Source organism: Bremia lactucae, linkage group LG6 (genome assembly GCF_004359215.1).
Source record: "Bremia lactucae strain SF5 linkage group LG6, whole genome shotgun sequence".
In the NCBI taxonomy this organism is placed as follows: Eukaryota; Oomycota; class Peronosporomycetes; order Peronosporales; family Peronosporaceae; genus Bremia; species Bremia lactucae.
The window spans coordinates 5764939-5780421 of record NC_090615.1 but is presented as its reverse complement, the minus strand read 5'-3'; the positions used below and the strand labels follow the sequence as shown (position 1 = coordinate 5780421).

Below are 15483 nucleotides of genomic sequence, written 5' to 3'. Positions count from 1 at the left end.
ACGAAGTACAAAATTATTACCCTTTGGAAATGTTTTAATTTTTACTTAATAGTTCCAATATTACTAAAGTTGGTAATATTGTAGCAACAAGACATACCTTCAGTTTCATTTCCCGCAGCACAAACATGGACAACACACCGTTTAATAAGCACCAGCGTGACATGAACATTCATATTCTTAAAAAAAATCTGCATAAACCTTTATTTCCAAGGTGACCACATATGACAATAAACTACACTTATTGCTGCAGTGATCCGAGATGCTGTTATTGATGCTGCTGAAGACGACAACTCTCGAGCTCGACAATCCTCCTCTTCAAAGATTCATTCTCGTCCATGAGTGTCCGAACAGTTGACTCAAATCTGCGCGTCTTCTCCTTATTGCGCGTGGCCATTTTAATAATGCGTTCTCTGAGCTGCTGCTCCATGGACGTGCGCTTTCCTCCCGGGTTATGCCATAAACGAATGTGCTTCTTGAGACTCTTGGGACTACAAAACGTTTTCGCGCAAGTGGGATGTTCACACGCATAAGGATTGCCTTCCATATGGATCTTTAAGTGAAACTCGAGGTAATCCTTGCCTTTAAAACTCTTGGTGCAATCCGCATACGTGCACTTGTATGGTTTATTCCGTGAATGTGTCTGCAAGTGGCTGTCATGACCTTTGAATTAGCATCTTTTAAACCTCCTTTTCTATAAACTACATGAAGCAAGTACATCATACCGAGTCATCGCGGATTTCTCGGCAAACGATTTATCACACGTTGGGTTGGTACACTGAAATGGCTTCTCACCCGTATGTACACGAACATGGCTACATTTTAATTCATGCTATAAATTCATTTCGAATATAATCACGGAGACACCGCGAACGCACCGGATAAGGGCCCACTTCGAATCAAAGCTCTTGCCACAATTGAGCGCATCGCAAACGTGGCGTTTCAGGTGCCATTTGCCTTTTGACGACACTGATGACAGCGCGGGCGACACTGGCTCGGCGATAATTGACAAGTTGACGTCGTGGAGCAAGTCGTCTGCCGCAGAAAGAGACATTTCGATGTTACTGTTGATTTGCGGCAGGGGCTGCACGGCAACAGCCCCATGAAGATTCATATCTTTCGAAAGATACGCTGTTGTCATGGCCAAGTAGAGTGGTGCGTCCATAGCTATATATACACCTATTAAGAAGCGTCGGTTCAAGTGATGAAGTTCACCGTCAAATTGTCCGACTATTGATAAAATAGAAGTTTTCTACCGAATGCTGTGGTGCACAACTTGAAGTTATGTTTGGGTATCGCTTCCTAGTGTGGTGCACCAAAATAAAATTGAATATCAAAAACCAATCAATTATCATGGCAAGCGACCCGCTGACAGCAGTGCAGCAGCTCCAGGACGTCGTGACGACACTAGCGCCTTCATTGCGGCCTCAAATTCTTCCGAAAGGTGTAACATATGGTCTTGATGTAATCCTATCCCTTTGCAAAACTGAGGAGCAACGCATGGAGCTGATGGCGCTCGTACGCAGCCACAAACCACCTTCCAAGCGTATCGAGTCAACGAAAAGCGAAGACGAGAACACAGACAGAGAAGACCAAGAAAGTGACTACTTGGAACCGCAAGTTATTGGCATATTTGATATTAAAAATCGAGTGTTCTCGGTGGAAAAGGTCCAGTGGATGCACGAACGTGAAGCGGTGGTGCATGAGTTTGCGCGATTCATTGAGCTACAGCTCGAAAACCCGAGTGTAGCATCGCAAATCGTCCAGGACTTTTTGAATACAAATGGCCATAAGAAAGACGAGATTATGAAGGCTCAGCAGTGCTTTAGTGCTGCCTTTGCACTCCAGACATTACTTCGGTAAGTTCTGTCGTTGTCAATGCTATGACCAGTGGCTTACTTTACGTTTAAACTTAGGGCTTTCCCAAAATTACCAATAGCTATTAATGGTAAAATCATTGAAATCACCAGCAATTCGGACGTCACGACAGTGTTTGCGCCATTATTTCCGATTTCAACCAAGGCCAAACCTGTGAAAAAGAATTGTAGCCAAAACACTCCAGCAAAAAAGCCGAAATCGAAAAAGAGGAAAAGTCTTACTTAAATTTGAAGTATAAAATGCCTAATTAGCAAATTCCGAGACATTATGTGCATATCGTCGCTTTTCGTCGCGCACTTTTTTCTGTTTTTGAGCAACCACGGCTTGCTGCTTGGCAAACCGCTCTTTGCGTTTCTGCAGCGATCCTTTCTTGGAATTTAGTCCCGTGTCCCGTAACTTAGATGACGCTGGTGGATCACGGAGAGCAAAACTCTTGGCGACATGTCCAAAGTGAAGACTACGAACGTGAAAGATATTTCGTGTATCGGACGAATGGGTCGCGTAGCTTCGCATAAACGAATGAAAAGCTTGACACGCAAGCTCAAACAATCCCTTGTCAACCAACAACATTTGCTCAAATCGAAATTGTAAATCACTTTGAACAATTTCGTGAAGCAATTTCTTTCGAGATGTAACAAACCCTCCGTGCTTTCCAACACGTGCAATGGTTTTCTCCAAACTCAACGCATTGAGCTGAAGACCTTGATTGCTTAAATACATAAGGTAATCGGATTCCGACGGCAAGAGGAAGAGGAGACTACTTCCTTGGTTCCCACTTCGAGCAGTACGACCTACACGATGCACGTAGTCGCGCGTCTCGGTCGGTGGATCATACTGAACAATCCATTTCACAGTAGGCAAATTCAAACCACGTGCAGCAACATCAGTACACAATAAGACACCGGACTTGGACGCACAAAAGCTCTTGAAAGTCGTCACGCGTTCGTGTTGAGGAATGTTTCCATGCAAACGAAAGACTGGACCTTGGTGGCCAAAAACTGACGCTTCTCCATGATGTTCAGGCATTTTCGAGGATTCTTCGATTGATGGCCACACACACTTGCGAAACAAAGCGCAGTGGAAATCCACGGCATCACACGTGGACAAGAACACTACAATCTTGCAAGGATTTGGACAATTCGGTGTGTTTGGTCGAGGTGCGTAGCATAGTTCTTCGCGCAAGAAGCAAGTTAACGCACACAATCGCGTCTTTGCAGGCACGAGCATAAAGTGTTGCATTAATTGGTGAGGAATGGAAAAAGTGTCGGGTTTTTCGGGCTTGATCAGTGTAACAGGGGATTCGTCTGTACTCGTGACGGCGTCAGCATCGATCAAGACGGGGTTACACAGACTCATCTTGGCCAATTGCTGGACACCACTGTTTACAGTTGCAGACACGAGAATGTTTTGTCGCTTTTGAGGTACTCTCTGGCTATTGAGGATGGTTACAATCTGCGTAATTTGCTTCTCAAAGCCCATATCCAATAGACGATCGGCCTCGTCAAGGACTAAAAATTGAAGGCGAGAGTAATTAAACGATTGCGTGTTAACGAGATGGTCGGCGAGACGACCAGGAGTAGCAATCACGATCGTAAGACCTTTGCGTAAGCGTGCTTTCTCTGCTTTTTTCTTCTCTCCACCAATAATCGCACCCGGTACGAGATAAACACAGGGCTGAATGAGCTTCGTAGCTGTCTCAAGAATCTGCGTACATAGCTCTCGCGTGGGCGCTAAGACCAGCGCCATGCACCCATCCTGTCGCTGGATACGTGGAGACACTTGTTGCAATTGCTGAACGATAGGAAGCAAATACGACAGTGTCTTTCCTGATCCTGTTTCACTCTTGATTAAAATATCAGTGCGTTGAAGCACTGATGGAATCGTTTGCACCTGGACGTTCGTCGGTTGTTTAAAACCAAAGCCACCTTTTTCGACGTCCTTTTGCAGCACGTGCACGAGATTTGTTGCTAGTTGCATCGATTCAAACGTGTGTTGAGCAAAGATTTTTTTACTAGATGACGAAGTCAGTGGCTTCGATAAAACATTCGCGAGCTGGACAGTAGGCTGTGTAAACTTTTCTACGCTGTAATTGTCCTTGTTCGGGTTACGACGTGTGCCAAATGTTTTGATTTTGTCCACATTCGGCTCCAGTTCCTGCTTTTCTGTGACTTCAGAGGCACTTTTAACCTCGATTTTCGGCTCTTTTTCCGCTAGAGACTTTTCAGGCTTGAGGATCGGCTCGTGCTGTCTTAATGGCTCCACGCTATTAGTTTGAGCCATACCTTTATTACTTGGTAACTGCGGCGAAGGTACCTCGACTTGACGTGGGGTAAGACCATTATGTGGTTGGTCGAGGTGGCTCGGACCCTTCGAGGACTGGTTCAGCGGCTTCTGCGGCACCTTCAGACCCTTCTTCGCCTTGATCTTAGCACGCTTTGCTTGCTGCTTTGCGCGAAAAGTATTTTTTCGCTTTACCGGAGCACGTGTGCCGCTAGAAGCCGAGATATTAAGCGAGAAGCCGTCCATGCCAGGCGTATCTCGAGCTTTTCGTGTTCGTACCCATCCAATAGGTTAAAACAAGGCTTTCTTTTCAGCCAATCAATATAATTCTTATTTGAATTAACTGTGAAGTGATTTTAGCCAATCCGTATTAATTAGATATCATGTGGACCACCATGTAAATAAAGAGAATCTTTTGACACCAGCCAAGCAGAAAGCAAGCATGTCCAAGTCGATGGGACTGAACGTGGCCGGAGGCCTTTCGTCGCTATTAAAAGAAGGCCACAAGCACTTTGAAGGCGTCGACGAGGCCGTGGCCAAGAACATTGATGCAGTCAAGCAGCTAGCAGCGATCACACGGTCGTCGCTTGGTCCGAACGGCATGAATAAGCTCGTGATCAATCACTTGGAACGGATTTTCGTTACAAGCGACACGGCAACGATCGTCAAAGAGCTCGAAGTCGTTCATCCTGCTGCTCGTATGGTTGTCATGGCTGCAAAGATGCAGGAGAACGACTACGGTGACGGCACGTGCCTCGTTGTTGCGCTCGCGGGGGAGCTCCTCTTGGAAGCCGCAAGTCTACTACGCATGGGCCTCCATGCGAGTGAAATCGTCACGGGGTATGAAAAAGCCCATGAAAAATGCCAAGAGATTCTTCAAACGCTTCAATGCGTCCACGTACAAGACCCACGTGACGAAATCGAGCTCCAAAAGGCGATTCGGACATCTCTGGCTTCGAAACAGTATGGATACGAAACTTTATTGTCAAAACTCGTGGCAGAAGCGTGTTTAAATGTCATGCCCGCCGCTCCTAAGAAACCATCCATCAATGTCGACAACATTCGTGTCGCTAAGATCATGGGAGGCAACTTGAATGACTCGACTGTCATTCGAGGAATGGTCATTCAACGGAATACTGAAGGTAGTATTAAAAAAGCTTTGAATGCGAAGGTTGCAATCTTTGGATGTGGATTGGAAATTTCATCGACAGAAGCCAAGAGCACGGTTTTAATCAAAGACGCGAAAGAGCTTATGAATTACAATAAGGGCGAAGAAGCCAAGTTAGAAGAAGCAATTCGTGCAATCTATGACTCGGGGGCTACGGTTGTTGTCTCGGGGGGTAGTATAAGTGAAATGGCCCTTCATTTTCTTGAAAAGTATCACCTTTTGACGCTCAAGATCCAATCCAAGTGGGAATTACGTCGATTGTGCCGTGCGGTGAATGCCAATGCACTCGTGCGTCTGGGGGCCCCAACACCTGATGAAATGGGCTTTTGTGACAGTATTGTAGTCAAAGAAATTGGGGGCAAGAAGGTGACAGTGTTCCAGCAAGACCAGGAAGATGCCAAGATTGCAACGATTGTATTGCGTGCAAGCACTGACAATGTCTTGAATGATATTGAGCGAGCAATTGATGACGGCGTGAATTGCGTAAAAGCTTTGTGTCGCGACAATCGCTTGGTGTCTGGCGCTGGCTCGACAGAGATTGAATTGTCTCGTCAGATTCGAAGCTATGGAGACGCGACGCCAGGACTTGATCAATATGCGATCAAGAAATTTGGGGACGCGCTGGAGATCGTGCCGCGTATTCTAGCCGAGAATTCCGGACAAATGGCCACGGAGGTGCTTTCGAGTTTGTACGCTGCGCACGCAGCCGGGAATAAACATGCTGGAGTCGATGTGGACGTACGTAGTCGTTTAATTTGTGGTGATTGATACAAGAATTGTGGAGACACTGATTTGTTGTGTGCTGTAGAATGAACAATCGTCTCACGTGATTCCAGACGCAATGGTGAAAGGCATTTGGGACCATCTCGAGACCAAGATGTCTGCGATTCGCCTTGGAGCTGACGCGGCCATCACAGTTCTTCGGGTCGATCAAATCATCATGGCGAAAGCGGCTGGTGGCCCCAAGCCTCGAGGCATGTAACGCAATGAGAAGAATTCGCGACTTTTTTTTGTTTCTGACGTAGTTTATTCAAATTCAAAAGCATGAACTTTGCCATTACAACCGCGCCATTTTCTTTGTGTTCTGTAGACATTCGGAAACGAATGTCATAGGCGAGACAAGCTAATTTCTACGCTTACTAAGACGCCACGAATCCGGTGGATTAAATCGATCAAAGAGCGGTTCGATCTTTTCGTTTCGCTTACGCTTGGAGAGTTTGGTCGGATCTCCTTTCTTAAAAAAAGCAGGAGCAAGTTCCACGAGCCACTTGGGCTCAATTGTCATGATATTCCGCATATACTCCTTGGTCGTAAGCACAAGTTCGTGGTACAAAACCCACTCGGGACTTTTGTTAAACAAAGCACTCGATGGATGAATGTACACGGGCTGACCTTCGACCATCGTCCGGTAGCCTTCTTGCGGATCTTTCTTGGCCGTGTTGGCAAAGTAGCCTGCGACAATAGCTCGTCGGACTTTATTAAAGTTTTTGCCACACGAGACAACGTCCATTTTGTAGCGATCAAGAATCGAGAGCAATTGTTTTCGCACGTCTTGAGCTCGACGAATGGCTCGAGCTTGAATAAAGTTGTCATAACACCACGGATTCGAAAACTTGGAGTTTGCCCAGGCTTCATACACTGCTAGTAATGTCAAGTGATCGCCTTCTGGTTGATGAAACTTGGCCTTCTTTTGATCCGCTTGTGCTTGCTTTTCTTTCGGACGAAAAAAGACTGTCTCAACCGATAACATTGCCACAATTGTCAATACTTCTTCGGCACATCCTAGTACGACAGAGGTTAGCAAAACCTTGGCGTTTTTCGGTTCCACGGGAAACTCGGCCATTTTCTTGCCCAAGCGCGTTAACAATCCTTCGTCGTCTAATGCACCCAATGCGTATAAATTCTCCAGGGCCATCACAAGTGCATCTTGTGGTGGTGGGTCCATAAAGTCGAATCCCATGAGGTCATTAATGCCCATGGCTTTTAATTGCAGCACCACGGCGCCGAGATTTGCTCGCTGAATCTCAGGTACAGTCGTTGGCAGCATCTCATTCTTGTACGCATTCTCCGTGTACAATCGATAGCATTTCCCTGGACCTGTGCGACCTGCACGGCCTGCACGTTGTCGAGCTGAAGCTTGAGAGCATGGTACGACTACTAACGAATCCATGCCAATTTTCGAGTTAAAGGCATTCTGTTTGCAAAATCCAGGATCGACAACGTAGTAGATGCCATCAATTGTTAGCGAGGCCTCGGCAATATTCGTCGCAACGACGCATTTGCGAGAACCTTTGGGTGCAGGTTCAAAAATCCGCGACTGCATTTCAGAAGGAAGGGCTCCGTAGACTGGTAGAATGATGAGTTCTGGTGCCAATGCTCGTTCTTGCAACGCCTTTACGCGCTGATAGAGCACTTCGCAAGCCGTATCAATCTCTTCTTGTCCCGTTAAGAACAATAAAATATCCCCTTCCGGTTCGGACAAGTGAATTTGCATTACACACAATAGAGAAGCATCCAAGTAATCGAGTTCGGGTTCTTTCGTATAGAGAATCTCGACAGGAAATGTCCTTCCTGGAATCGTAAAGATGGGACAATCAAAGTAATAGCGTGAGAATTTCTCCGCATCTAGCGTAGCCGATGTGACGATAATCTTGAGGTCTTTTCGTGTTCGCACAAGGTCTTTCAGCAGTCCAAAAAGAACGTCGGTATTAATCGTTCGTTCGTGGGCTTCATCAAGCATTAAAGCACTATACTTGGACAACGTCGGATCAGCGAGATATTCGCGAAGCAGCATTCCTTCCGTCATGTACTTGATCACGGTCTCGGGACTCGTAACATCTTCAAATCGCATGGAATACCCAACTTCCTGTCCAAGTGCACAGCCAAATTCCTCGGCCACACGCTTTGCCACGGACGAAGCAGCAACACGACGTGGTTGCGTACATCCAATAATACCCGTGGAAGTCAATCCCATCTCGGCCATATACTGCGTCATTTGCGTCGTTTTTCCTGAACCAGTTTCCCCAATAACGACAAGTATTTGGTTCTCCGCAATAGCTTGCATTAATTGGCGTTTTAGCTTGAAAACCGGCAAGCTTTCACGCTGTTCAAGAATGGTTTTAGTCGACACAATGCCGTACGATAGATTCTTACCCACAGACTTTTGTTTCCATTCTGGTAGCTCAAACGTCGAGCTCATATTAATACCACGCAATTCTTGTGCAAAGTGGCGTTCGCCAGCCTCAGGCATGGGATCTTCCCACGGTCGATTCAAATCTTTCGGAATCGAATCAATCAATTGATTCGCTTGAGTCTGACGCATTTCTCGACGTTCTTTGGCCAAGTTGGACTGTGTCATGGCGGCACGCTGCATGGATCCATCTGGATTCTTGACAATCTTCACAGGAGACAATTCTCGACTTATATGCGTCTGTCCACGCAAAAACACCGGTTCGTCTTCATTTAATTCGACTTCAAAATCTTCTTCGGTTGTCTCGGTATTCAATAGACCATGTTCGTCATCAAACGTTGGATAATCTTCCACCGAGAGCACACCCGAGTTAATTAATTGCTGAACTTCCCATCGTTCGGGTGACGACATGCGTTTGACTGCACGCTGTGGTTTTGTCTCGTCCTCGTCAAATTGAGATCGCTGCATCCCTGGAGCAGACGTATTAATCCACGAACGTGCGTCCAACGCTTTGTTCTCTTGTCGTGCACGCTCGATTCCCGTACTTGAGCGCTGGGGCATTAAATCGTCACCACTTTGCTGATCCACGTCACGCATGGACAAGGATAATTTCATACCCGAGATGGAAATCAACTTTACTTTAACACGATCACCACGTTTTGCAACGTCTTTTACATTGCTAACGCGATGAATCGATACATTCGACACATGAACCAAGCCTTCTTTCTTTTGGTCGTTTGAAAACCCGTCGAGTTCGACAAAAATGCCAAAGTCCATGACTTTCGAGACGCGACCATTGTAAATACCATAGAGCTCAATCTCTCGAGATGAAACGTCATCCTTTTGATTGTACTTTCGACGAGATCGAGACGATCGGTACATGTCTTGATCTCGACGATCTCGAGATCTTCGATCCCGGCCTTGGGATCGCGATCGTTTTCTTCGATTATAATCTTCTTCGCGTGTACGGCTTCGGTCACGTCCATATCGATCACGTTCTTTCATACGACTGGAAGAATGATTCTTCACAGTCTCATGATGTCGAAAAGTGGATGGAGTGTCCTCTTCGTCGTTAATCGATACACCGATAATATCCGCAGCCGTCAGCTTTTCGTCGAGTTGATTCAAACGCTTTGTATTCTTACTTGTATTATTAGTGTTAGATAGGCTCGTTGTATTTTGGTTCATTTTGTGCGGTGCCATTGTTTGCACGATGCGGTAAAGATTCTCGGCTAGCGCGGATGGCAGCGGTAACTCGTCCGTCTCGATTAACGCTAAGAAACCTGCGTAACTCGAGCTCCTACGCACTAAATCGATAACGAACTCAGCGAGGGTCTTATCGCTCATGCCAAGGTGGTTCTCGAGCGCCTGACACACCTTGGAGATGAGACTTAGTTCCTCGAGCTTCTCCATAATTGTGCCGTGGTCATCAATGCAATAATTCCAATTTTATTGACGGTGGAAGAAGGTCAATTTTTAATGAGAGAGCGTAATTTTACTAAAAGTTAGACATAGCCTTCACACAATTGAATTAATTTTTATAGCAGATTTAAAAGACTATTTTAGGGGAAGATGTGGCTATTCAACCTAAAGAAGAAGAGCTAAGTTCCCGTCACACAAAATGTTATTTCCTATAAAAGGAACAATATGTATTAATTTGTATAATAGAAAATAATAAAGAAGTATAAAATAATTATCATTTAGTAATTTTTGATCAACATTTCCGTTATCACCGTAAAGGTAATATTGTAGCAAAAATACAACAGTCTGGTGAGTAAGTTTCATTCAACCTCGCCAATCCTTACAAGATACGATTAAGCGTCGCGCAAGGAGGCGTGAAACAGTCTGCTATTACACACCCGTTAAGTATTTGATACACTTAACGGGAAGTTAATTATTTCATGTCCACAGTGTGATGGGCATTCACACTGAGGTCTGGTGCCGTCGTGCAAACGACCAAACCACAAGTGAGGCCATCGCACTCACTCGTCGGATATTCACACCTTATGGATGCCCTAACACATTCATCAGATGGGGGTGTGAACTTCGTTACGATGTACATGGTTCGTCGGCATGTTGGCTGCAAGTTTTGATGTTGACAAAGACGACAGCAACGTATTGGTGGTAAATGGTCGGTCGACACAATTAACGAGCAAACTGATGTGAGTGCGGTTGCAGCAATCGCTGAGGCCGACTTCGAGCTTTCAGCTGGGAAGCCTACTCGAATTTCACCCGAGATTTGAGCATCTCCCCTACGATATAGTCGAATTAATGGCGAGTGATCCAGCGAGTGGAATAAGGCTACAGACACAGAGCGACCCACTTGCTTGACTTGTGCGCAAGGTAAGCAGCGCCGCAATAAGCAGTCGAAGGAAGACATATACGATCGAACTGAATAAACCTATCGATAACATCGCATAAACCATTCCTAAAGAGTGAAAATGCGCCTATTGGTAGGGTGGGTGGTGTGATATGCAGCGATATCAAGGGTCCAATCACGCCGGTCAACAGGATTGGAAACCGCAATTTTTTAAAATCGTCGGCCAGAAGAGTAACTACTGCCGCGTATTACTCGCCTTTGAAAAGCGGTTCAACTGCAAGGTTGACTGCCTTCATACGTATGGAGGCGCCGAGTACAGAATCGTTGACCAGTCTGTAAGAATGTGGGAGTGCTGTAATTGACTCGCTGGAAGCAAATGAGACGTGGTAGTTGGTACCAAGAACTTAAGAGATGTGACTTCTCCATACCAAGTAAGTTTTCAAAGCGAAGACGGATGCCGATGGGAACATCGAGCGATACAAGGCCTGCATGGTAGCGTGTGGCAACGAGCAGTCGATCGGCAAAAATATACCCTGACGTTCGCCGCTGTAATGGATATGACGCCCGGCAAAGTCATCATGGCACTGGCTCAGATATGGGAAGTTCCAGCAAGACACGGCGGCGTGCCTAATGCATATGTGAAGGCGTCTACGGAGCCGGACCTCAATATCTACATGTACATCCTTTAGAAAATGCAAATTAGCCAAGCAATTATTTAGCGACTCGGTATTGAGCACGCTGGTCAAGTGGTTTTTAGCTCAAGAGAAGCCTGTATAGGCTAAAGCAAGCTGGAAGACTATGGTCTCAGCTTCGCACTCAGTAGTACTCCGAGTTGGCTTCCTGCAGTGCGTAAGTGACTCGTGCCTTAACTTCAAAATGAATGGTGACGATAGAATGGTCGTGGGGGTATACGTCGTCGACTTACGAATTACAGGAACTATGGAGGGGCGAGTGGAATCGGTATTTCGTTTCCTGGCAACGCTGCAGATAAAGAATTTGGGTGTTGTCAGCAAATTTTTGGGTATGAAGATCAGTCACTCAGATGAGTGTGGGTGCGAAATCGTCTAAGAAGCTGCTTTCGTTGAGATAATGATGAAGTTTGGGTCACAAAATGCGCACTTGGTGATGATGCCGATTAATCTTGACCACGACAACAATACACACTAGATGGATACACTAGGGCGCAGTTTGGAATTCATCGGTGTAGAATTTCCAGTCTATCGTTGGATCGCTTGTATTGCTGGATCGCTGTACGCGTTCAGCTGTTCCCTACGCCGTACACCGTACACCGAGCAACTCGGCGAGCTCATGCACCGACGACGAGCGATGTAGGTACCCGAAGGGTACTAAGGACGTCAAGCTTCGCCTAGAGAACGAAAATGAGCAGGGAACTCGCTTGCACACTCACTAGACGAGGGTTGCAGACTATGCGGGTTACAAAAACAATCGGAAGTCAATCAGTAGCTGTAACGGGGCACTACTACTTGTACTGTTTCAGTACAAGTCCACTTCGCACTGCTTCAGTTGCGAGTGGTGCCTAACGTTATTTCACGTACACTAGTACGTGAAGAGGAAGACTTCTCTTAAGGTAACTAGCCGAAGAGAGTAAAATAAAAACTGTATTAAATATAATTAAGTGTCTCTTGTTCTATCTTTGTAAATGCTAACTTAATTTTAATCTAATACTAAACATGTAAATGAATTCTTATCTCTATCTTATATGTAACTCTCTCTTTGATTACTCCTACAGCTGATTAGTCTGCGGACTTAATAGGTATAATGGTCTATACCTATTTATGGATAAGAATTCTGAATATTACTATATAAAGTAATATCCTGCAAATATTTTCTACCTTTTAGATAATATATTGATTAACAACCTTTAAGGGATAATTTCATGTAACGATACACTCCGTTACATCACCCCTCCCTTAAACGACAATCACTCTGAGTGTCATTGGATGGAGTGGTCAGTATGTGACCACTTAATTTTTAAAACGATGTTGATTGGTCAGAACCATCACTTAAAAATTTCCATCACATGAAGAGTCAACTCATGCGGGGTGACGCACTGTTATCTCTTGCGGCAGACGGAACGTCTGCCGTAGTATCTTTCACTCGCACAGCACTTGATCTTGCGAGTGCACGTGGACCATTCACCACGTGAATACGACTCCTCTTTGGAGGCCGACTACGAATGCGAGTCGGATGAAATGGTTGACTCGGGGAGAATGGAACAGTCGCCTGATAGACGTCAGGAGGCTGACAATGAGCCTTCGAATGAGAGGGCTCATTCTGATAGACGAGTAAATAGTCTATTTGGATCCGACGATGAGGATGATCCCTCATCGGCCGTACGATCTCCCATACGGTCACCTGCACGTGTTTGTGTGCAAGGTGACGACGATGGCGTAAGCCATCGTAAGAAAAGTTCTTGTGGTACCCTTTCTTCAGTGGGTACCACTCAGGGGAGTGAAGACAGTAAGTGTCTCATCTTGCCCCTGAAAAGAAGTTGTGGCTTTTGCCAGAACGGCTAATCAATAGATTGTCTGGAGAAACTTCTCCTCACAATAAATATCCCTTATTTATTGCGACAAAGCCACATGGGCTTGATCCCAGCGCGAAGAACTTTCTCGCTGAGGAAGATTTCTATCTCGATGCTTTTCTAAAGCATCGATGGTTTTGTGGCCATAATAAGCGAGATAAAGTCTCGCTTATGCAAGCCTGGAGCGCGTTCATTCGTAATGTCAAAGACATTGGACGCCAGGCCTGGCTTCAAAAACTTAACGCGAATCGCGTTAAATTTGAGAAACGAACTCTAACCGGTGCAAAGTATAAATTGCATCGGTTGTCACGTAAAGCTGGACTTCCATGCCTCACGTGGGGTGATCCCTGTCCGTGTTGTGTAGACAACTCGAAGAGGGTAAAAGGGGATGCCTATTCCCTTTCTTCGCCCTGAAGAAGGGCTCGCATCTCTATTGAGATGCGTGACGCGATTGACGTTTTGCAATCGATTTACAAGCGCCAGGGGCGCGTGTTTTCCGATGGGCCTTCTGAACCATCGGATGGGTCTCGTCATACTGACGGACGAGACCCTCAACGTCAGAAATCAGCTGGGAATGAGGCTCCCAGCTGTCATGCGAAGGTGGATAACCACGACAGCGAACAAGATAACTCGTTCGCTGCCCCTCCACATCACGGTGGTTCTGGATACGTTCCACAAGGAAACGCTAACCACCGTGGGAATCCACCAATGGTTGTGGTGTAGGAGGGAAAATTCGATCCGAAACGTATGTCGGATCTAATGTCGAGGATTGACAAAATAGATCACTTCCTCCATGATTTGGAGGAGGGACTTGAACACGAGCGCGGCAAGCGTCGCTCGTTGGAGCAGACGGTGCAGACTCACCATATCGAGCGGTTGGAAGACCGTTCAAAGAGTGCCTACTCCATGTTGGAGTACGAACGGAAGTATCTTGCTGTTCGCGATGAGCTGTCGTCAGCTCATCGTAGTTTCGAGGATATTCGGAACCGGCATGAGAAACTTCAGGTTCAACATGAGAATCTGGTTCGCGATCACAAGAATCTTTTGGAGATTCTTGAAAAGGGTGGTAGCATTGACATCGACTGGGCGGGGAGGGGATCAAATCCGTCCTCGGAAGCGGCAAACAAGGCCCCTTCCAGATTTGAAACTTTTCATCCCTCCGAGGCGGCAGGATATTATGATGCCATCAAGGACAATGAGGACGAAGCTAAACTAAGAGACGAGAAGGATGAAAACATAAATTTGCCGGAGAAATTTAAGAAGCCACTACGGGAGCGGTACTATCAAGTAGGTCGTGAAAGAGGGAGGCCCAACACCGGAACTGGTAATTAAAACTATGGGGTGGCGCTGCTGGGATATCACTTGCTACCGTTCACGGACTGGGATTGATACAAAGCGTACCATTTAATAGCTGACTTAAGCGTCCAAAACTAAAGGCCTTGCAGAAGAAGCCGCGTACTGATGGTACGGTTGGAGCCGACCAACGTAAAACGTAGAATGCGTTCGCATCCTACGTGGCAATCCTATTGTGTACGCATTGCCTCTGCGGTGCAGTTCACGGAAAGGACTAATGAACTTGGGTAGTAGATTAATGCTACCCACATTAGTTTCTAATCGCTTAGGTAGGTTTACGTAGAGAGTAGCACTAGATCATTAACTTTAAATGAATGAACTTTTGCTCTTCCATGTTTGTCTGCATTCCATTTATGTCGGCCCACTGCGTTAGCAATGGAATCCTGAACGAAACGGGTTATTGATTCTCGAGTTATCAGAAATTCTACTGCTAACTCATTTGTTTTGTCTTTTTCAGTACGCTTTGTGCGTACTGCCATGAGATCATTCTCATTTTCGATGTCGATTTCTTCGACATCGACATCACTCGCGTCGTTGTTAATTTCGACGCGTGATGAGCATGAGCCAGAATTGGATTTGCTCGTGCGAGTCCACCCCCCCCCTTTAACTAGAGGATCCCTCTAATTGGGTGGGTATGCAAGGATGGAGTAAGCCATTCACAAAGAACGGTGTATGTGTTGTAGACGCATGCACCGAATTATTGATGGCGAATTCGACCATCGGTAAAAACTCGCTCCAATTCGGATACGATT

General features: G+C 45.9%; 5 protein-coding genes across 5 annotated transcripts; 2 read left to right on the top strand and 3 right to left on the bottom strand.

Annotated features, from left to right (window-relative positions):
* Nucleotides 1–140: 140 nt before the first annotated feature.
* On the bottom strand, nt 141–1324 carry CCR75_000969 (uncharacterized protein). Its single transcript, XM_067959074.1, has 3 exons — nt 876–1324; nt 723–812; nt 141–650 (listed from the first exon to the last, which is right to left on the bottom strand). The coding sequence occupies exons 1-3, from the start codon at nt 1160–1162 to the stop codon at nt 266–268; spliced, it is 762 nt and encodes a 253-aa protein (XP_067818440.1). The 5' UTR covers nt 1163–1324; the 3' UTR covers nt 141–265.
* CCR75_000970 (uncharacterized protein) lies at nt 1301–3435 on the top strand. Its single transcript, XM_067959075.1, has 2 exons — nt 1301–1856; nt 1914–3435. Exons 1-2 carry the CDS (start codon nt 1351–1353, stop codon nt 2098–2100), a joined length of 693 nt encoding a protein of 230 aa, XP_067818083.1. The 5' UTR covers nt 1301–1350; the 3' UTR covers nt 2101–3435.
* CCR75_000971 (uncharacterized protein) lies at nt 2119–4401 on the bottom strand (the record flags this gene model as incomplete). The annotated part of the gene is made up of 1 exon (XM_067959076.1): nt 2119–4401. One exon carries the CDS (start codon nt 4399–4401, stop codon nt 2119–2121), a length of 2283 nt encoding a protein of 760 aa, XP_067818476.1.
* A 132-nt stretch (nt 4402–4533) lies between these two features.
* Nucleotides 4534–9870, top strand: CCR75_000972 (uncharacterized protein). Its single transcript, XM_067959077.1, has 2 exons — nt 4534–6061; nt 6132–9870. The coding sequence occupies exons 1-2, from the start codon at nt 4598–4600 to the stop codon at nt 6303–6305; spliced, it is 1638 nt and encodes a 545-aa protein (XP_067818082.1). The 5' UTR covers nt 4534–4597; the 3' UTR covers nt 6306–9870.
* CCR75_000973 (uncharacterized protein) lies at nt 6447–9926 on the bottom strand (the record flags this gene model as incomplete). Its single annotated transcript, XM_067959078.1, has 1 exon — nt 6447–9926. One exon carries the CDS (start codon nt 9924–9926, stop codon nt 6447–6449), a length of 3480 nt encoding a protein of 1159 aa, XP_067818081.1.
* Between the last annotated feature and the right edge of the window lie 5557 nt (nt 9927–15483).

Coding starts and splice junctions, on each gene's coding strand:
- CCR75_000969 (XM_067959074.1), bottom strand. CDS start 1,162: ATGGACGCACCACTCTACTTGGCCATGACAACAGCGTATCTTTCGAAA. Junction 813..875: donor TCGAAGTGGGCCCTTATCCG/GTGCGTTCGCGG, acceptor ATTAAAATGTAG/CCATGTTCGTGTACATACGG. Junction 651..722: donor GAGAAATCCGCGATGACTCG/GTATGATGTACT, acceptor AGGTCATGACAG/CCACTTGCAGACACATTCAC.
- CCR75_000970 (XM_067959075.1), top strand. CDS start 1,351: ATGGCAAGCGACCCGCTGACAGCAGTGCAGCAGCTCCAGGACGTCGTG. Junction 1,857..1,913: donor GCACTCCAGACATTACTTCG/GTAAGTTCTGTC, acceptor GTTTAAACTTAG/GGCTTTCCCAAAATTACCAA.
- CCR75_000972 (XM_067959077.1), top strand. CDS start 4,598: ATGTCCAAGTCGATGGGACTGAACGTGGCCGGAGGCCTTTCGTCGCTA. Junction 6,062..6,131: donor ATGCTGGAGTCGATGTGGAC/GTACGTAGTCGT, acceptor TGTGTGCTGTAG/AATGAACAATCGTCTCACGT.